Source organism: Schistocerca gregaria, chromosome X (genome assembly GCF_023897955.1).
Source record: "Schistocerca gregaria isolate iqSchGreg1 chromosome X, iqSchGreg1.2, whole genome shotgun sequence".
Taxonomy (NCBI): Eukaryota; Metazoa; Arthropoda; class Insecta; order Orthoptera; family Acrididae; genus Schistocerca; species Schistocerca gregaria.
In genome coordinates, this window is record NC_064931.1 from 385,573,139 (window position 1) to 385,595,684 (window position 22,546).

At 40.4% G+C, this 22,546-nt stretch overlaps 1 protein-coding gene across 2 annotated transcripts in view; it reads left to right on the plus strand.

Annotated features, from left to right (window-relative positions):
- The window catches only part of LOC126298532 (DNA polymerase zeta catalytic subunit), a 214,151-nt gene that overhangs the window by 6,214 nt on the left and 185,391 nt on the right, over nucleotides 1–22,546 (plus strand). For both annotated transcript variants that reach the window (XM_049989893.1, XM_049989894.1), the window contains exons 3-4: nucleotides 6,896–7,082; nucleotides 19,796–19,889. In XM_049989893.1, the coding sequence (XP_049845850.1) occupies nucleotides 6,896–7,082; nucleotides 19,796–19,889 (281 nt within the window). The remainder of the gene's footprint in view (nucleotides 1–6,895; nucleotides 7,083–19,795; nucleotides 19,890–22,546) is intronic.

Below are 22,546 nucleotides of genomic sequence, written 5' to 3' on the forward strand. Positions count from 1 at the left end.
ACATTTGAGTGTGTAGATTTAGCAAACTGACATGGCGCAGAAGTAAATGCACACTAAAAAGGTTGGGAAAGAATAGCATAGACAGAAGTGCCACTGTCAAATAAACTTTAAAACCACAAGCAATCTTTAAACAGATAATAAAATAAAGAACATCCTCTGGATATAACACATTGTTGTTGAAACATATTTGAGGGCTTCAAACTGAAGTAAACCTACCATTTTCTTCATAATAGCTATTGCAACCATGAGAAGGCGACTCAGTAAATACCAACCACAGAGTTCCAACTTGAAATGTCATAACTGATATGTAATTTATGATTTCCTAATATTTTACAACAAAGATTTTTTATTTATCTGTTGAAGGTAATAAAATTAGGCACATTCATCTTCATTGTCACTTCCCTGATTGTCTAACTCTGACTCGTATTTCTGTTACTTTTCAGTTTTTTTTTACAAATAGGTTTTTAACCTTTTTGCTCCTTCCATCATTTAAAATTATCCCTTAAACTTTTCTGTGCATCTGTGTCATTGATTGCACTATGTAAATCACCACACTGGCAGCTATCCAATTTGTGGGAAAACCTGTGTTCCAGAGCACTCAGTTTCAGTGAGGTGGTAACATTGATCATTCATATGCTGTGATGCCATGACTGGTGTTTGATAATGCACTGCAGGCATTAGAGCCCTGATATTCTAGACAGTACATTGTTTATTTTGTTCATACTGTTGGCTGGACTGGAGCCTTTTAGAAGATACCTCTCCCCTTCAACAAGATCAAGGTTGTTGAAGTGCAGATAGTTGGAACACACTGTGTGCTTTCAGTTATACTGAAAGTAACAGTGTTCTAAGTTCATTTATAAGGCATGTTAGAATATATCAGTGGCAATGAACAAGAATGGTACATGTAACCCTAGGTCTAACATGTCACTAGTGGCTCATGAACCCATTCAGCATCTTAGATAAACTGTGCAATCACATGTTACATAATCAGCCTGATGGCAGTATGTAGATGTCTGTTTATCATCAAGAATGAGTTTGCATGGTGCAGACACTGCCGAAATCGTTTATCGTGGAGCAACAATTACTGGAAAAAGTATCATTGATGATTTATCCTTCACATTTTTGAAGCAGCGCATTCAATTTCCACATGACAAAGGCACAATAAAACCTTGTTGAAATTACTCCATATCACCTGCATCTCTAAACTTCTTGGTTAATTTTTTTGCACAATTGTGCAGTTTCTGTCATAAACCATTTTCAAATGCTTATGTCTATAAGCAATTATTGACTGCAGGATCATCAAAAATCTGTGATAGGAAATATTATCATACAGGTCTCTCGCATGCTGTGTTTGCAGTGAGACTTGTACTTCTGAGAGCAAATATAATATTTATAGATAAAACATGGTCTCTGTCTACAATTTGTCATGCGAACCTCACCTGATTACCTTGTGTCCTTTTAACATATCCTTTCTTTTAGCAAATTTGTACCAAAAAGGTGGTTCCTTCCTAATTGTATATAGTACCTCATAATTAGTTAGCCAATGTACCCATTGAATGTTCGGCATATTCTGTAACAGCACATTTTAAAAGCTTCTAGTCTCCTTTTGTATGTACTGTTCGTCTTCCATCTAATGCTACATCCCAGAAAAACATGTACAGAAAAGACACCCTAAAACTTAAATATGCATTCATTATAAACATACTTCTCTTTCTCAGAAAGACTTTGCTAGCTATCATTAGCCTGCATTTTATGTTTTCCATACTTCTTCTAGCTTCATTTATTTTGTACCCCAGATTGCAAAACTTGTGTGCAGCTTTTAAAGTCTCATATCCGAAATTAATTCTTCTGACATCACGACTTAATTCATCTACACTACATTACCTTTGTTTTATTTTTATTGATGTTCATCTTAAAATCTTCTTTTCAAGATCCTATCTATTTGATATAACCAATCTCCCAAGTTTCTTTCCCTCACTGACAGAATTACTGTGTTATTGGCAAACCCTTAACCTTAATTTCTCCTTAGTTACCTTTGCTACCTGCTCAATGTACACATTGGAATACCACTGGAGATAGGCTTCAACCCTGTATTATTCCCTTCTCAATTACTGCCACTCTTTCATATTCGTAGACTCTTATAGAAGTTTGGTTTTTGTACAAGTTGTGAATAACCTTTCATTAATATCTAAACTAAAATTAAGACGACATCCATAAAAAACAGACGGTCCATCCAGCAACGCTTGAGCAGCAACAGATTTGACTGGTATACGATTCTTCTTGTCTCCAGATGTTGTAGCAAATTCGATGTTCTCGATGGTTTCGCAGATTGTCTGTTTAGAACGGCGACGGTACTTCCTGTAAGGCATCTTGGCAGCATACAATGCAGTTGCCTGTGCAGCAGCGCGAATGAGCCACTGCGCGGCGATCGCTCGCTTATATAGAGGTCCGATAAAGTGTGACCTTGAGTCGGACTTAGAATATTTCACACTGCCGGCGGAGCGTTATGCCGGACGGGTGCACTAGCCTTACTGATGCGCCCGTCTGCTGAGCGGTAGGTCCCCGCTGGCCCACTGCCAAGATTGCGTAAGATGGTTTGCGGGTTGCGTTAACCACATTTGTAGGCGCAACATGCTGTTACATCCTTGAGCCCCCCGGTTCTAGATGTACCCTTCTCCGGTTAATGGCTGACGCTACAGATCAGTTTGCAATTAAACAATTTATTTATGAAAATATACAGTACAATCACCAACAAACTTTACCCTTGTCCGGTTAATGGCTGACGCTACAGATCAGTTTGCAAATAAACAATTTATTTATGAAAATATACAGTACAATCACCAACAAACTTTACCCTTGACCGGTTAATGGCTGACGCTACAGATCAGTTTGCAAATAAACAATTTATTTATGAAAATATACAGTACAACCACCAACAAACTTTACATATTCACATAAACCTTTACCTTTTACCCAAATGAATACAGACTCATTTACAGATATTTTTCTCTTATTACGAGTATATAAAGACAAAGAAGAAGGCGACATATATGCTGATTTACCAAAGCCTTTACTAGAGAGTTCTGCCATATGATAGGTACTATAAGCAATAATGTCTCTGTCAACAAAACTTTCAAGTCCACCAACACTAGGCACTCCTGTACCTCCATTTACAACAGCTACAGTAAACCACCCGTTACCATGACCAAAAGAATCATTAATATATAAACTAAAATTAAGACGACATCCATAAAAAACAGACGGTCCGTCCAGCAATGCTTGAGCAGCAACATATTTGACTGGTATACGATTCTTCTTGTCTCCAGATGTTGTAGCAAATTCGATGTTCTCAATGGTTTTGTAGATTATCTGTTTAGAACGGCGACGGTACGTAGATTGTCTGTTTAGAACCATCGAGAACGTCGAATTTGCTACATCTGGAGACAAGAAGAATCGTATACCAGTCAAATCTGTTGCCGCTCAAGCATTGCTGGACGGACCGTCTGTTTTTTATGGATGTCGTCTTAATCTTAGTTTAGATATTAATGATTCTTTTGGTCATGGTAATGGGTGGTTTACTGTAGCTGTTGTACGTGGAGGTACAAGATATTTTTCTCCTGTTACGGGTATATAAAGACAAAGAAGAAGGCGACATATATGCTGATTTACCAAAGTCTTTACTAGCGAGTTCTGCCATATGATAGGTACGATAAGCAATAATGTCTCTGTCAACAAAACTTTCTAGTCCACCAACACTAGGTACTCCTGTACCTCCACATACAATAGCTACAGTAAATCACCCGTTACCATGAGCAAAAGAATCATTAGTATCTAAACTAAAATTAAGTCGGCATCCACAGAAAACAGAAGGTCCGTCCAGCAAGGCTTGAGCAGCGACAGACTTGACTGGTATACGATTCTTCTTGTCTCCAGCTGTTGTAGCAAACTCAATGTTCTCGATGGTTTTGTAGACTGTTTTCTAATCCACGCTGTTAAAGGCTTTCTCAAAATCTACAGGTGTGGTTTGTCTTTCTGCAACCTATTTTCTAAGATAAGTCTCTGGGACAACACTACCTCATGTGTTCCTACATTTCTTCTAAACCAAAGTTGACCTTCCCCTAGGCTAGTATGTACCAGCTATTCCATTCTCCTGTAGATGATTCACTGTAGTATTGTGCAACTGGTGCTTATAAAAATTATGGTTTGCTAATACTCACATCTGTAAGCACCTGCTTTCTTTAGTATTACAATTACTACATTATTTTTTTGAGTCAGAGGATGTTTTGGCTGTCTCATATGTAATGCATAGCAGATGGAAGAGTTTCCTCGTGGTGGGTTCTCCCAAAAATCTTACTAATTCTGATGAAGTGCCGCCTCCTACATTCACCTTATTTAGTCTTACGCCTTTCATTGCCCAGTCACATTTGCTCCCAGTATCACAGCATCTATTTCATCTTCACTCACTTCCCCTTCTCTTCCTGCAACATTGCCTTTGGTTTCTTTCATTCAGGTAGATTTCTGTGTATTTCTTCCATCTTCTTTGCTTAGTACTGGCTTGTCACCACTGCTGTTTATGTTAATGCAGCTGCTTCCCTCATCACCTGTTTTTTTCCCCCTACAGGTGGCATATATCTCCCCTATAATAGTAGCTGTCATATAATAATCATATTTAAATAGGTAATGTCCCAAGTAGACTTTCACTTAAAAATGGGGGAAATGTGTGATAACAGTTTTCTACCAGTTTTGTCAAAGACATTTGGGAAGGCAGTGTAAAAACAGTTTTATTTGTTTTGGTCATTGTGGTTAGTGTATAAATTCTGCTTTTTTAAAACCGTGGATCATTGGTTGGTGAAGAAATTGTTATTTTCTGTCAGAAAGTGATTAAATAGCTGGGTATAATGTTCCAGAGCAGTAAAAAATGGAACAAGTACATCAGATTGGTAGTAGGGAAGGCAAATGGTTGACTTAACTTTTTCAATTTATTGGGAGAATTTTAGGAAAGTGTAGCTCATCTATAAAAGAAATCTTCTCAGTTTACAAGCTGCATCAATTCAAAAAAAAAAAACATTTGAGTTTTCGAGAGTTGTCTTCACCATTGTCATCAGGAGTTAAAATCACTGATAGCTGAGACTGGAACAGTTCTGTTTATATAAATTTAATGGCAGCATGTGGAGCCTTCCAGAAAGGGCCGGAGAGACGAGTGCGCAGAAGACAAGTTGGGCAGTTCCTAGCAACTCCGTCCTACTGTGGAACCGAGTGCCATCGCATGGCATGAGAGGCTGGTGCCAAGTTTGAAACTGCTGGTCCTGAGTCCCAACGAGTGTCAAGCCTATGCCTATGCTTTTGCTCAATGCTCAGTGCCTGCCCCCATGCCCTACCAAGTGTGTACCCCTGATCCCTGTTAAAATTGTTGCTGTTTATTCTAATTTCTGCTGCTTCTTTGATAATAGGATGCCAGTATGATGACATTTGAGCCAAAACTCTAGCCTTTTCCAATGATGCTTTATGCCTGTTTTCTGGGCAAATGTTCGGCCATGGCCGACTTCTCAAGTTCCCTTTGTTTTATGTGTCATGAATGCTCTGCTCAATGGTCAGCAACAGTGCAAATAGTTTGACATATCTGAATGCTATCACAGTCACAGGAGACACCATACGTGCCAGGAACTCGAAGATCTATGTTGCCTTTAATGGGGCGTAGCTTATCTCTTATTTTGGAGGCAGGCTGGAACAATGGTCTCAGTCCATGTCTCTTCAGTACATGTCCCATGTCACTTGTAGTTGCTCTACTGTGTGGAAGTAATAAAACTTGTTTGGCTTCTTCCACTGATTAATGAGGCATCTTTTGTCAGTGACACTTGAAAGTTTGTGCAATTTCTCCCTTGCTATAACCACTTTCTGTAAGCATGCACTTCAAATGCTGAAATTCAGACTCCAGATGGTTGCCATCAGAAATAATCTTTGCCCCACGTACTAACATTTTCAGGACAGCTTTCTTGTGTACAGGGTGGTGAAAATTGTTTGTATTCAATTACCAAAAGCTCAAACGTTTTATTCAAAGTGACATGGCTTGTAAACTCAAAAGATTTTATCGAAGCATGCCACTGCGAAATACTCGGAGGACACATCTGTAAAGGAGATGGCATATAGAACACTAGTGCGATTATACTAGAGTACTGCTTGAGCGAATGAGATTCCCACCTGGTCAGAATATAGGAAGACATCAAAGCAGTTGAGAGGCATGCTGATAGATTTTTTTGCCACTGGAATTGATCAGTGCACAAGTATTACGAAGATGATTCATGATGGAGGGAAGATGATGATCTTTTTGCTAAGCACTATTGAGGAAATTTAGAGAACTATCATTTGAGGCCAACTGCAGAATGATTCTACTGTCACCAATACACATTTCATGTAAGGACCATGACGATAAGATAAGAGACATTAGGGCTTGTATGGAGGCTTATAGTTGGCTGTTTTTCCCCTCACTATACTTGTGAGTGCAACAGGAAAGGAAACGACTAGTAGTGGTACGTGGTACCCTCCAACGTGCACCATACATTAGCTTGCGGAATATGCATGTAGGTGTAGAAATACAATGAGATGATAAAAGACTAGAAATCTAGGATACCTGCAGTGGGCTAATAAAAAATTTTAATTCCATAGGTAATTAAATATTGTCAGAAAATAAATAAATGGCATTATAGAAGAAGGGAAAAAGGCATATTGCCTTCAGTAGTACCTTTCTTATAAACCTCTTGATGTTCAAATTAACTTTCAAATTTATAAATGCCTGATTTTATTCTGTACCCCAATTTTAGAATTTATAACATAATATATTGTCATGTGTGTCATAAATGTTTCTTTGTCTTTCACTTGGAAATTATTTTTTATACAGGACACAAGACCTGTTTGCATGTGCATGGCGTATTTCCATACATTTATATACCATATGATGGAACAGAGACATGTGGGAAGGAGATGTATAAGATAGCTACAAGTTTAGACAAATTAATCAATGCTTCTCTTGGCCATGCAAATTCTGTCTCTCAACATGTGTATAATATACATCTAGTGTCCGGCATGTAAGTAAATTGACTCGTGCGTATCTTTAATTGTTAAGTCACTGGCAGAGGTACTTGTTATTCTGTGCCAATAATTGAGGTAATCAGTTTAAGCAAAATTAGCATCAATTTTTGGCAAAAGTAGCTATTTGTAAATGATTATGCATACAAGTTGAAGAGGTTGCTACACTATGGTGTTTGCCTGTTTTCTTTTTATGACTCTAGTTAAGCTTTCAGCAAATGATTCTTGCCATTGAGAAGCAGCATTTTCTCACCAGTAAACAGAGTTCTCCTCTGATTTAAGGTATTTTTTGCTATTATCTTTCTCTTCACATCCAACTTGATAAATACAAAATAATTGATTTTGAATCTGTAGCACATAAGCATATTGCAGAGCTTTTTCATGGGCACTCGTAGCCATACAACCCATACTCGACACTCGACAACTCTGCATATAAGACTGACAAGATACTTAGAGCAAAAGAACTGAAAATAGCTCGGGTCGTGCTTTACAGGAAGAATCCCTATGTGGTTTAAATACACTCCTGGAAATGGAAAAAAGAACAAATTGACACCGGTGTGTCAGACCCACCATACTTGCTCCGGACACTGCGAGAGGGCTGTACAAGCAATGATCACACGCACGGCACAGCGGACACACCAGGAACCGCGGTGTTGGCCGTCGAATGGTGCTAGCTGCGCAGCATTTGTGCACCGCCGCCGTCAGTGTCAGCCAGTTTGCCGTGGCATACGGAGCTCCATCGCAGTTTTTAACACTGGTAGCACGCCGCGACAGCGTAGACGTGAACCGTATGTGCAGTTGACGGACTTTGAGCGAGGGCGTATGGTGGGCATGCGGGAGGCCGGGTGGACGTACCGCCGAATTGCTCAACACGTGGGGCGTGAGGTCTCCACAGTACATCGATGTTGTTGCCAGTGGTTGGCGGAAGGTGCACGTGCCCGTCGACCTGGGACCGGACCGCAGCGACGCACGGATGCACGCCAAGACCGTAGGATCCTACGCAGTGCCGTAGGGGACCGCGCCGCCACTTCCCAGCAAATTAGGGACACTGTTGCTCCTGGGGTATCGGCGAGGACCATTCGCAACCGTCTCCATGAAGCTGGGCTACGGTCCCGCACACCGTTAGGCCGTCTTCCGCTCACGCCCCAACATCGTGCAGCCCGCCTCCAGTGGTGTCGCGACAGGCGTGAATGGAGGGACGAATGGAGACGTGTCGTCTTCAGCGATGAGAGTCGCTTCTGCCTTAGTGCCAATGATGGTCGTATGCGTGTTTGGCGCCGTGCAGGTGAGCGCCACGATCAGGACTGCATACGACCGAGGCACACAGGGCCAACACCCGGCATCATGGTGTGGGGAGCGATCTCCTACACTGGCCGTACACCTCTGGTGATCGTCGAGGGGACACTGAATAGTGCACGGTACATCCAAACCGTCATCGAACCCATAGTTCTACCATTCCTAGTCCGGCAAGGGAACTTGCTGTTCCAACAGGACAATGCACGTCCGCATGTATCCCGTGCCACCCAACGTGCTCTAGAAGGTGTAAGTCAACTACCTTGGCCAGCAAGATCTCCGGATCTGTCCCCCATTGAGCATGTTTGGGACTGGATGAAGCGCCGTCTCACGCGGTCTGCACGTCCAGCACGAACGCTGGTCCAACTGAGGCACCAGGTGGAAATGGCATGGCAAGCCGTTCCACAGGACTACATCCAGCATCTCTAAGGTCGTCTCCATGGGAGAATAGCAGCCTGCATTGCTGCGAAAGGTGGATATACACTGTACTAGTGCCGATATTGTGCATGCTCTGTTGACTGTGTCTATGTGCCTGTGGTTCTGTCAGTGTGATCATGTAATGTATCTGACCCCAGGAATGTGTCAATAAAGTTTCCCCTACTTGGGACAATGAATTCACGGTGTTCTTATTTCAATTTCCAGGAGTGTATGTTGACAGGTTTTGTTCCACAGTCACTATAGTGCAGACACTATAACATGTTAGTTGGCTGCGAGCACAATCAATCAAGAACTTTGAACTCCCGAGGGGAAAGAAGCAATGCTGGGAAACACAGAAGTCACCTTCACCTGTTGGTTCTGCAAAAGTGTAACTGCCAAATGGTCATAGAAATTGCTGATACCATCTGCTATTATGTGAGTCACACCCAACCCCATTATGGACCAGCATTAGTCATTTCAAAATAATGCAAGAAAACAATAAGCAACACACAACCCAAAGCAAAGCAGAGGTCTTGGAGCAATTGGTAACAGATCAGGCACAATTGCTTCCTGATGTTGGCAGCACTGTAAACAAGATAGTTGAGGCCCAACCTTTGGTGGTGTGTTATGCAACCATATTTCAAAACACTCTGCAACTAAATTTGGCATATTAAAATGTGCACATAATACCATGGATAAACACACATGTTTCTGTGTTTGAAGATGTTTAGCATTTTTACGAAGCTTTTACTTTCTGCTAAGATATTTTGCGGCTAACGTTGTTTTTCAGTAACTGGTCTTAAATTGCATTTTATGAATTATCAACTTGTATCCCTCCACACTTATCATAACCAACGTTAAAACTGCTCCTGCTGTTTTTTATCACCATAGCTGCTACACTGTGATTAGTAACACATATTGTTAGTCAAACTTTATACATAAAGATGAAATTATAAGCTGAGATATGTATTGGACTTAAGACCATTAATGTATTATAAGTATTCTAGTGCCAAATGCTCAACTGCCATAGGGAATGACTGAACAGGAGGTTCCTTGAGTTGCTCATGTGATGCAATTGCTAGCACAACGGTAATGGCTGCAACGTGCACTCGCGTTGGACTCTCATTGATTATCATGTGCCATTGCCAACATCTCAGTGGTGTGCACAACTCAAGTGCCACAGGCGGTAGGAATCTCTCATTCAGTTTAGCATGAAGGGAAGTTTTTCACATCAAAATAAAGATGTGATAGAGAGAAAATAAATAAAAGTACAGTAGCAGAACCAGTAGCAAATTTTCAATTTAACTTCTTAAAACATCATACTGCCTAGTGTGTTTCTTCTTTATGTTACTATTGGTGTTGTAAAAGAGAATGCAGCTACAAAAATAATAACACAAGCTATAAAACATAGTCATTGCAATTCTGGCAGCATGGGATCCACAATCCTTGATGTTGAATTTGTAACAAAGTTAGCCAACATGTGTAATCTTTTATTGTGCAGCTTCAGCTTCATCAAACGTGATCAGTTCACCAACTTTTTCCCACACACACTGCACTTCATATACTCTTTGTGAAGAACTGCAAAATAATTCCACTACTCCCTCATCCAGGATTGCTGCATGTCTGTCGCAACAAGAAGTAAACAGTTGGACGACTGGAAAATAAATAGATGAAATATTTGAAATTCTGTTTCATTCTGTGAATTTTAAAATATATTATAACATATGAAATAACGTGTGACTTCCATGGCAGTACTAAAGTCATAAAATACATGGCATGCAGTTTTGATTGTTGCTGAAATAACAGCCAGATTATTTTTCATCTTCACCTACACATTCATCTTTTCTTGTTTTGCCACAGATTGTCATTGTTAAGTGGATTGAGGCACTGTAGAAGCAAGGTAGATGGTACCTGGATGCCCTTCCTGATTCCACCACTCCTCCCAGTACAGAATGTATGTACCCCATCTCTTTGCTCCTAGAGTAAATGCCATCATCAAGTGTGAGAACATTTTCTAAATATTTGTGGAACTTGAGTACTGGCCCAGTATCTATGTCGTTGGATGTGGGAAACTTCCAAAAAACCACATGCAAGCTGGCCGATACATCAGTCTCTATTGTCAATCCCCAGGGCAGATAAATCCTGAGCCGTCGCACCTTGCCCTGCCCCAGAAGTGGGTGCTTTAATTGTTGTAACTTGGACTCACAGCATAACCAAACAAGTTGGTACAATTTCATTAGATGGTGCCATGTAGGCCAATCACCCTAACGTACACTGTAAACAATAAGAATATGAAAATGTATGCAAGCAGTAATAACATGATAACTGAACGCAAGTGTAGCATGGCAGGGTTTAAATAAGGCACTTGGCCATGGTGGGCTCTGTCACGGTATTCCTCTTTCATGACGCATTCTCACGGATGACAGCACATTGCTAATGCCCACGGCTTTTAAGTGTGTGTGCATTACTTCATTCCTCTTCCCCGAGGGAATAGCTCAGATTTGCAAGATGTCCACAGCACCTTCCTCCATGAGACTCTGACTGAAATGACATGCTGATACTGGGGCATATGGTCAGAATTAGTTGGGCATGGGCAGCATCACAGTCCGCCATACGGGAGGATGGGTGATGACGGCACAAGCTCCATGTCCACATCAGGTCCAGGGCCTGGTGGTGGTGGTGGTGGTCCCCTCACAGTTGCCATCTGAGATGGAGGACATGGTGCTGGCATTGACGAAGGCTGCAAGGTACTGGTAGCGGTATTGGAAAAGCTGCGCCAGGTTTGTCCACCGGTGATGACGCGGCCCATCTTAGTCGTGGCAGCGATCCAGTCAAATCGGGTGATCCATCCAGCAGACTGTTGTGGTGATGTCGGTGTCCCAGCTGGGGTTGTTTGGTTGTTCATGTGCAGGCACAACTGGTCATAGTAGCATGCACAGAGGCCCCTACAGACGTCATAGAGACAGTGGCTGCAACATTGGAAGATGACGACGGGAATCCATTTTGGGTGACAAGCAAACCTGCATGCCCAAACAGCTACCCTTGGCCAGAAATGAGACAACAGCTGCACATGTTTATGTCACTCACTGGGGCGCAGGAAATGCGTCTGGGGTTGTTGCCTGTGGAGCGGTTCGGTGAGGCTGTTGTCGCCAAACTGTGCGAACTGACAGGAAGACAGAAATTGATCCAAGGCAACATCAGACAGGGGCTGAATCATGTACTTTTTCATTTGTGTTTTGAATGTTCTAACTAACCTTTCGCCCTCACTGTTGGAATGTGACTGGAAGGGCAGGGCAAAAATATGTTGAATTCTGTGGGCGTTGCAGAACTAGGCAAATTCCTGTGACACAAACTGAGGGCCATAATCGGAGACCAACATTGATGGAAGACTGTCAGTGTAAAAAGGTTTGCCAATGCTGCCACAGTGGCAGAGGCTGAAGTTGATGGGCAACGAACAGCATGTGAGAACTGAGAGAATGCATCAGTTACTACGAGCCAGTATGCATTAAGGAAAGGGCCAGGGAAATTAATGTGGAGATGGTCCCAGGCCTGCAGGGGTTGCAGCCATGGAGACAAAAGTTGCCCACAAGGCAGCTTGCTGCGATGCATATTGAGAACATGCTGTAACCAAATGAGTGTTGCCATCCAAACCAGGCCAAAAAACATGATGGCCAGGTAATTCTTTGGTGCATGACACTCTCCAGTAATCCAGATATCATTTTTAATGAATGTCCTGGCCAGCATACTACCTGTAATCCAGTTCAGGATATTACTGCAGTAATATCCTGCATCAACCAGTAGCAGAGGAAGGGGGCGCAACGATCAATGCACGATTTCCTGCACGTTTGTGCAAATAGTCCCGGAAATATCCTTCTGCCTGGGGCTAGATAAGCCGGTGCCCAGCCGTTCAGAGGCAGTTCTCGGCTTGTCGAGTGTGGAGAAGATCGGTTGGTCCAGCGGTGTGGCACCCCGACCATCCTCTCTTCCGCAACAATTGTGATGCGTCGCTTCCAATGTGTTAGGCTATCTACCAGCTGCTAACAGCCAACTTCAACTTGGAACAGTTGTACTTGTATAGAGTCGAAGGGAACTCTGATTACTATGGGAATTAGTTGTTATTTGCTTTATCCACAGAAGGGATCCTTATTGTTTTTTGGTTTTGAAGAGTGTGTTACTGTTGGTGGTTTATTGTAGTTTCCTTGAAAAAAATAAAGTTGGCAAAATGAGTTGGTTCTTGCTCTGTAGCTTTAGCAAAAACAATATACTTTAGCACTGAAATGCATTTGTGTGCTTGCCCTCACTGATGCTACTCAATGGGAAATTTTAGTTCGGTGAAGATCTTGAAATACAATTTTTTTCACGTAATATTGCAGCATTTTGGTGTGGTAAAGAAAAACCAATTTAGGATGGGGTAGTAGCTGAACATGCATTAGCTGACACATTATCAAGTGGTGTTCTCACACCAGCTCTATGGTTTAGTGTAGGAAGTGGCAGGCTATTTTCATTATGTTATGTTTCATACATGGAAGTTTCACTTAGCAAGGCAGGTAATGACTGTGGAAGACTGCCCTCTTTCCCCCATGTTACACAAACAATAGCAACAAGCTTGTCAAAAAACTGAAACTGCTGCACAATAACTACGAATAAAAGCATAAAATTACACGTAGGAAAATATTATTCAAAACTGACTTGGTTACCAAAAGAACCATGCACAAAGCCTTCAGTAACTATTGTAGCAAGAGCCTATTATTGTATTTTATTGTACTGTACATTGACCGGGGCCCTAGCAACGACAGAGAGGCTTCGTCCCCACCGCAGCTGCAGTGGTCTACAACCCCACGATGACTGCCGCAGTCCACTTCACCCCTCTGCTGCCCCACGCCTAACCCAGGGTTATAGTGCGGTTCTGCGCCCGGTGGACCCTCCAGGGAACGCCTCACATCAGACGAGTGTAACCCCTATGTTTGCATGGTAGAGTAATGGTGGTGTACGCATATGTGGAGAACTCATTTGCGCAGCAATCACTTACATAGTGTAATGGAGGCAGAATAAGGAGAACCAGTCCACGTTCGCTGAGGCAGATGGAAAACCACCTAAAAACCATCCACAGACTGGCCGGACCCCGACACAAATCCACTGGGCGGATTCGTGCCAGGGACCAGGCGCATTTTCCCACCTGGAAAGCCATGCATTAGACCGCACAGCCAACGGGCGGGCAAGAGTCTATCATAGTGGCACTTCAAAAATCATAAAAAATTGTAGGTATATATTTGGCTTTTATTGGTATAAAAATTAGTATCAGACTCTTGTTAATGACCGGTCCGAAATACATGCAAGTAGAATGAAAGTCAAATTGTTGAATTATTCAGAAACAAAAAGCAAAGGATTTATCACCATTTAGTTGTGCCACTGCAAGGATGAGTGATGAAAATATCACTCCTTATAATGTTAAAGAGCAGGTAAAGATGATAAAACCCATCAAGAAGCGTTACTTAATAATATTTGTGATGAAACTACAATTCAAATTAAAGTATGAGCAAGGCGCAAAGAAAGAGAAATAGTTCTTGACAGGCATATTGGAACTAGTAAAGTTATACTAACACCTGGGACTATGAACTGAAAGGATCATGTCCATTCAGTTATGGGTAAAGCAAGTGATAAATTCATTTTATTATTATGATACTTAAAAATTGCAGTTTGCCTATGAAAAACATTTATTACTAAACACTTGCTAAACCTATGCCGAAATGCATCATAACATGAATAATAGTGACTGCCCAGTTGCAGTCTTGCACTACCAAAAACTGTGGGGAAAAGAAACCCTTACTCAGATAGCCTAAAGCCTTGTGTTGCAATAAAAAATAGGAAGCTCTCAGAAAAAAAGAAAGCTGTACAGTCAGTTATGAGAGAGTTGTGGTTTTCAGTCCAAAGACTGATTTGAAGTAGCTGTCCAGGCTACAGTAGTGCTTCATGCCCTCGTGAAAAATTACGATTGCAGTTTCCCCTTGCGTTCAGCCATTCACAGTGTCAGCACAGCAAGGCCATTTTGCTTGATGTTACGAGGCCAGATCAGTCAATTAACCAGACTGTTGCCTCTGCAACTACTGAAAAGGCAGCTTCCCCTCTTCAGGAACCATATGTTGGTCTGGTGTGTCAACACATACTCCTCTATTGTGGTTGCACCTATGGTACAGGGTATTGTATCACTGAAACACACATGCCTCCTCATAAGTGAAAAGGTCCATGGTTCATTAGGGGTGGGGTTTGGGGGTTAGGTGCTTAATATATTACATCTCTTCTGTGGAAGAATGAAACTGTTAGTTATATTGGGCAAGTTAAATCACAGTTGTGTTGGCTTATGTAAATGTGCAAATCTTCGCAAGTCTACTATGACCATTTTTTAGGCTGAAAATTTCTGTAGGAATCAAAATAGATTCTACAAGCAGTAGTCTTGTGGAAATTTGTTCACTCTAATCATCCACTATATCAAAAAAGCCGTATATAGCAGTGCCAGCTAATGCTGTATTGGTTGACTTCCAAAGGCACTTGATAGAGTTCCTTACTACCACTTACAAGAGGAAATCGTGAGATTTTAGTTATCACCTGGACCAAATCAAGCTGCTACCACAAAACTTGGTGATCATGTAAGACATTCTCTGCATATTCACCCTTTGATGTGACACATTTTTCCCAACAATGGCTGACTTTGTGATGAGCTTGGTTGTAGAAGACTGCAGTTTGGCTGTGCAGGAAATGCTCCACCTCAAAATCCCGTCATTGTTGTTCTAGAAATGCCTGCCACCCAACAGTTTCTTCATCCAAGGAAAGGGGAAAAATTCATTGTGTGCCAAAGAATATGGGTAGGGTGAGGGGAGATGGGCATTAGGCAAAATTTGGTAGTCCAAAGAAAATATGTGTGACTGTCCTGTGTGGAATAAGATGGGCATTATCGTGAAACAAAAACACCGCCTTGGCTAGGTCCTCACCACACTTTGCCTTGACAGCCTCCCATAACATCATCAAGCGATTTCGGTAGTATTCTCTTGTGACATTTGCTCCTTACAAGCAAAATCAGTACTGCACCAGTGGAGCCCAAAAAAACACTCTCAATGAGAATTGGGTCTTTATCTTTTTTAGCTGTGGTGAATCCACATTTCCACTGCTTGCTTTGGTCCTTTGTCTCAGGGTCATGTGGATACGCCCAGTACTTATCCATGGCAATTAGGTGGCTGAAGAGGTTCTCTGGATTGCCCTGACACAGCTACAATATTTCCATCGCTGCCTCAGTTCAGTGGGCTTTTTGAATGTGGTAGAGCAGTCACAGAATTCAGTGGACTTTGTCAAGTTCAAAATGACAATAATTAAATATCTGGGAGTAACTGCTCAAAGAAATTTAAAGTGGAGTGCTTGAAAGAAAGGCAGATATTAAACTGTGTTTCATCAGGAAAATCCTAAGGAAACATAATTCGCTCGAGGCGAATATAACTTACAAAACCCCCATTCAGCTGACTCTGTGATTGCTACCCCATCAGTCATGGGCCCTTACAAGACAGGATTAATAAAACAGATAGGGAATATGCACAGAAGAGTAGCACATTCCACTACAACTTTGCTTAACAAAGTGTCACAGAGGTGCTCATCGAACTCCAGTGACAGAAGTTACAAAGAGGCATACTGATAATCCCTTTTGAAAAGGATCCATTGCTACTCACAGTTAAGAAGACTTGTTGATTTGCAGACAGGCACAACAAAATATTGTTATACATTGAGCTTTCAGTGAAAGCCTACATCAGAAAGGGAAAGAAAAACACATACCCATTCACACAAGCAAGCATACCTCACTTACACATGACTGTTACTTCCAGCTGGAGAGGCCAGAGACAGCGGTCATGTGTGTGTGAAGTGGGCTTGCTTGTGTTTTCTTTTTCTTGTCAGAGAAGGCTTCGGCCAGAAGCTCAATATGTAACAGTCTTTTCGTTGTGTCTACTTGTAACTCAGTGTATCATCTTTATGGTGGGTAGCAATGTATCCTTTTGAGAATATTGTTGATTTTCCAACCTGGGCTTATCATTGTGTGATATTGGAAAATTTTCGAGATTGTATGTTTCAAGAACATTCTAGCATATGTAACTTCTTCTCAGATATATCTAATAAACTGGTGGTAATAAAATCATAAAAATTCAAACTCGTATGGATGCGTACTGAAAGTAATTCTTCCTGCACGTCATTTATTAACGGAACAGGAGGGAGAGGAGGGGGGAGGAGATAATTGTGGTACATGAGATGTTCTTTGCTAACACTTCATTACATGATTTATATAGTATGCATGCAGATTTAAAAGTAAAGGATTACATTAGTATGGTGAAATATCAAGCACCATTCATTAGTGATATACTAAGTTGGCTGTGTAACATGTATTGGAGATGCAATAAATTTCCAAACAAGCTAAAGCACTCAATAATAAAACAGTGTCATAACAATGAAAAAGAGATAATATAGACAGTTTCAAGGCAATTTTTTATGGCCAGGTTTTCAAAGGTTTTGGGGAAGACTATGTGTAAAAAAGGAACGACACATCCCATTCTACATAATTCTGTTAGACTTACAAATGAATGTGTCCTAGAAACTGCAAAATTGATTCAGGTTTTTTCCCCCTACTTGAATTTGTAAATGATGAGTTAAGGACAGTTGGTATCTGTTTTGCTTTAATAAAAACATTTGCTCTAATTTTTTCGTACATGTGAAAATTCTGGAACTCGAGCAGCTCATCAATTGTTCCTTTTGTACTTAACAAATATGCAGCAGAACATTGTCCTCCAGTGTCAACAAACAGGGAAGAAATTTTAATTTGACCAAGGTATTGTGTACTGTGTGTGTGCGCCACAGGGTTCTGTTATAAGACCACTGTCATTCTCTTGACATATTTCAGCGATCTTCAAATAAATATGAAAGAGTGTTTAAAAAATTGTTTGCAGGTGGCACAAGTGTCATTGTGAATGATGTAAATATAATTTAAATGGTTTAGCAGCTAGGGTTTTCTGTAGTGTCAGCTTGTAGCATACAGAGCACAAATTGTTACTTAACTCTAACAAAAACTGTGCATCATATAGTTTCTGAGAAAAAGCCAATTTTTAATATCACTGGATGATCAAGTAATTCATAAAGTTGAACATTGTAAATTGTACGGACTGAAGATGGATGAGAAGAATCTCAGAATTCTAATGCTGCAGTTCTTGCATATTTTCTCATTCATAGGATTTATAGTTAATAACATGAACCCATTAAAAATTGACTGAAGTACTCACTCAGTGAATAATAGGGGGAAAATTGATGTATCCTTGGACAACACTCCCATAACCATTCTACAGAAAAGGGTGAACTATTTTGGAGATTCCATGGGTTCCATGCCCAGTACTACATGTATCTCGAGATTCAAGTCTTAAGTTGAAAGGCTTTCTTGTAGGACACTACTTCTCTTATGTTATGCAGTTGTCACTCAGAATAGTTGAGCTTTTTCCTGTAAAGTTTTACTTATGAGTATGTACTATCATTGTTATCTTGATTTTGTATTTTTTTTTCATAATTTTCTGTCTCTGCTGTCAGATACATTGCATGTGTAATTTTTCACATGGTCCAGTGAAAAATAAAGTAAAATAGGCAAATGGGTTTGGTCTCATGTCGACTTCTAGTAAAAGTGAAACCAAGCATATACATAGAAGGACAACACAAATGTTAAAAATCTCATCTGATAGACACTCAAAGAAAGGTGCCTAAAATCACATGAAAGCCTTTTCGAATGATTTCATGGGCAATGGGAAGATTACATGTTGCCAACTGTATTTCATTACTATGTTCGTAGTAATCACCTCTGTAAGCTCTTGGCATCTAGTGGTAGTTTGCTACACCAATTGTTTGTTTTGTGAAACATGTCTTTTAATTGCCGGGAAATGTGTGTTTTGCCCTTCAGGGGTCATGAGAAGTGTACATACCATCAAATAGCGTTGATTTTAGGGCCAGAGGGAAGTATGCTTACCACCAAAGTAATTTTCCCATGAGGACCAAGAACTATACTCACCACAAAATACACATTTATTTTTGTGGACTGCGTGAAGCATAAATACCACAAAATTAATTGTTTTACTACACTCATGGGAATATATCTTTCCACCTGTAGACGTGCCTGACATCGTGTGGTAGTACACTATACTAGGATAATGAAAACTGCTACAACAATCGGCTTCCACTTATCGTGAGATCACTGTTGTTGTCACATTTGAATTCAGAACACATTTCTTTGTTTCTACATTGTATACTATTGTGACTTGCTGTGCAATGATACACTGATGGGAACATGCAGGAATGGCCAAATTCTAAAATCCAGTACATAGCAAGTCGGCTTCTACAAACGTTTAGCATTAGTGAGGGAATTTCAAAACTTGTGTAATGGCTACCCATAATAGCTCACAGAAGAAGGGCAGTGGATATAATACTTCTCATGATAGTGTTTGGCTCTAAATCACAAAAATAAAATTATAAAAATGAAATGTAGTCATTTGATCACAATTCTGATATGATAAAAAAAAATAGCTTCACCGAGTCACTACAAAAAATGTGCCCGTGAAATGGTTTAACAGTTCAAGAACCAATTTTGAAAACAGAATCTGAAAATATAAATTAGCTTTCTCCATATCACTTGTGTAGAGACCATGAAGGTAAAACTAGATGAATAAAACCCCATACACAAACATAAAAAAATAATGTGTCCATACATAAATGGAAAGGCAAAGAACATAAAATAGGAAACATTAAAAATCATCTCTGTAATGCACTTTCTTTATTATTTGCAGCGAAAGGATTTAGATGCATATTATAGGTGTTTAATGTCTTCTCTTTGGAATGTCTGGATACAAATGTAAATTAGCATTTCCTTAACCTTTTATTTAGTTAACTATTTGTAACATTCTGTTTCAAATGTATGTAAAATTGTGTTCTATCTTTCCAGACCCTTCTATGGATACCACACAAAAGAGAGCCAGTACTTAAAAATTTACTTCTATAACCCAAATATAATCAGAAAAGCTGTAGAACTACTCCAGGTATGACAGCTTCCAGTATGAATAATATTAAGCAGCTGTTGAAATTATAATTAAAATGCATAATAGATAATTAAGAAATGCTTATTAATGAAACAACTAAAAATAAGTAAACTATTCAGGGTTATTGATGCCATACTACCAGTTTCTTAAAATACTGCTGAAATTGAGAACGTTTTAGATGATAATTGGTTTAAGATGATAATTATTTTTGTTATATATATTTTTCATATAATGGTTGGTTGGTTGAGTTGGGGGAGGAGACCACACAGTGAGGTCATTGGTCACATTGGATTAGGGAAGGATGCGAAAAGAAGTCGGCAGTGCCCTTTCAAAGGAACTATCTAGGCATTTGCCTGAAGCAATTTAGGGAAATCATGGAAAACCTAAATTAGGATGGCAAGACGCAGGTTTCAGCTGTCATCCTACGAAATGCGAGTCCAGTGTGCTATCCACTATGCCACCTCGCTCAGTTTTGCATAATGTAATACTTGTAATTGACAATATCTTCCAAAATTGCAAACTTTCGACTTTCTCTAGATTATTTCTATTCTTAGATACTTGGAGTATCACTGGTCAATTAAGAGCATCTATGGACTATCATTATGGTGGCGGTGTCAACACAGCTTGTCCTAATATCCATCTGATTTGTTCTAGCATATGTGTTGGTTGACTCGGTTTACATCTCATCTGCATGTGATATGGTACTGAAAAATCTTACAACAGAACATGAATAGTTAAATGGGTTTAACCACTGATCAAATGGTGGAGTTATTGAATAGTGAATGGACATAAACAAGAACTGTTACATGAAAGCTCAGCTTCCATTCTTATATCTTTCTGTAGAGTGCACAAGCATAAAAGCATCTGTGCATACACACAAAGGCTCATTGTCCGGTGGTGCAGTGTGACTGAAGTGAGGGGGTTGTGTTGAGTGGAGGAGATGAAATACGTGAGGAGGAAGAAATGGGGAGGAATGAGCAAACTAGGAGAAGACTGGATGCTGTCAAGGAGAGAAGATATTAGCAGAGTGCTAGGAGAGATGTCATTGTGACTGCGACAGCATTGTTGCGTGTTGCTCATGATGAAATTGTCATGAAGAAGTGGGCTAGAAGATACAGTAGAGGGAGGTAAACCCTGTTAGAGCAGCGGTATTGATGAAGATTCATAAATTTGTAGATCTGTGAACTGTGCTAAAATTAGGTAGTCATAATGAAATAGCTAGGAGGTGATTGAACAAAGGATGTGTCGGAGGGACTCGTGTACACAACTGAGAACTGCTGCTGCTGCTACTGCTGCTGGGAGATCCAGATCATAAAGATCGTTAAAGAGCCATTGATGTTTACGGTGTTCAGCCCAGCAGCATGCTCTCCTGTGGGGTGATGAACTTAGCCCTTGGTCACAATTAGGAAGTGTTCCTTCATCCTGTTGGACAACTGGTTCTTGATCATCCCCACATGACCATCTTATCAAAAGTATTTGGACACCCCTATGTAATATAGAATTGATGACTAAGTGTCATGACGGGTGAACCAGCCAATATAAAAGGAGACAGGTAGTATTGTGTTGTCAGTACTGAAACAGTAACAGCAGAATGGGTTGGCCAGAAGAGCACAGTACCAAGGAATCTGTACTAGCCAGTGGATGTCACTTGCGTAAAAAATACTTCAGGGTCATTTCAGCCCTTCTAAAGTTGCCAATTGTTGGTGATGTGATGATGAAGTGGAAATATAAAGGATGAGCCACACTTAAATCAAGACCTTGCAGATTGTAGGTGTTGACAGACAGGGGTCATGTAGCACTGCGAAGGATGGTTGTAAAAAATTGCATGAAGTCAATGGAAGGAATCACTATTGAGTTCCAAAGTGCTACCAGCAGTCCAGCTAGCACAATGACTGTATGTAGGGAGTTTAAGTATGGGCTCCACTAATATGTGTCCTGTTCAGTGTAGTAGGTGCAGCAGAGATGATGTATGATGTGGCTGCTTTTGGAAATGGCACTGATGGTGTAGAATGTTCCTGTGACAGTTCATAAACTCAGATACCATTTCCCAGAGCTGTAGGGTTTATGTGCCTATCAGTACCCTCACTATTTAATGAGTGGTTACATTTACTCATTCCACCACCTATAAGTGAATCATAATCTCTTTTGGAAATATAAATCAGTTTCTGCACTGACTGAATTATGGTAGTAAACTAACATTCAAAGGACAGTATAGATAACTATGTTAAAACCACTCTTGTCACTAGTCATAACACTGACAGTGAAGTTATGGTGTACCTCACCATGTGAGCAAAACAGTGCCCGTAATGCATTGTATTGTTTGGTTAACTAAAATTTTCTCCCATAAATCAATAAATGGCACTTGTAAGCCCACTATAACACACTACAGTACTGTTATCAGCAAGAAACAAAAGTTAATTTGCTATAAACATGGTGATGTTATCTGTTATTAATAAAGATCAGTTCAGCAGTGGCTCCAAAATGTAGTAAAAAGATTTTTTGGTAGTCTTTCTCCCTTCAGCTACTAAAGAATTTTCTTTGTTCCCAAGGTTTTCCTAAATTTACCGATCTGTTCCTCTTTGTAAAAAAACAGTGGCTATAATATTTTCATCTGTTTCCAGCACATTGCCTGAAAGAGGAGAGAACAAACACCATTT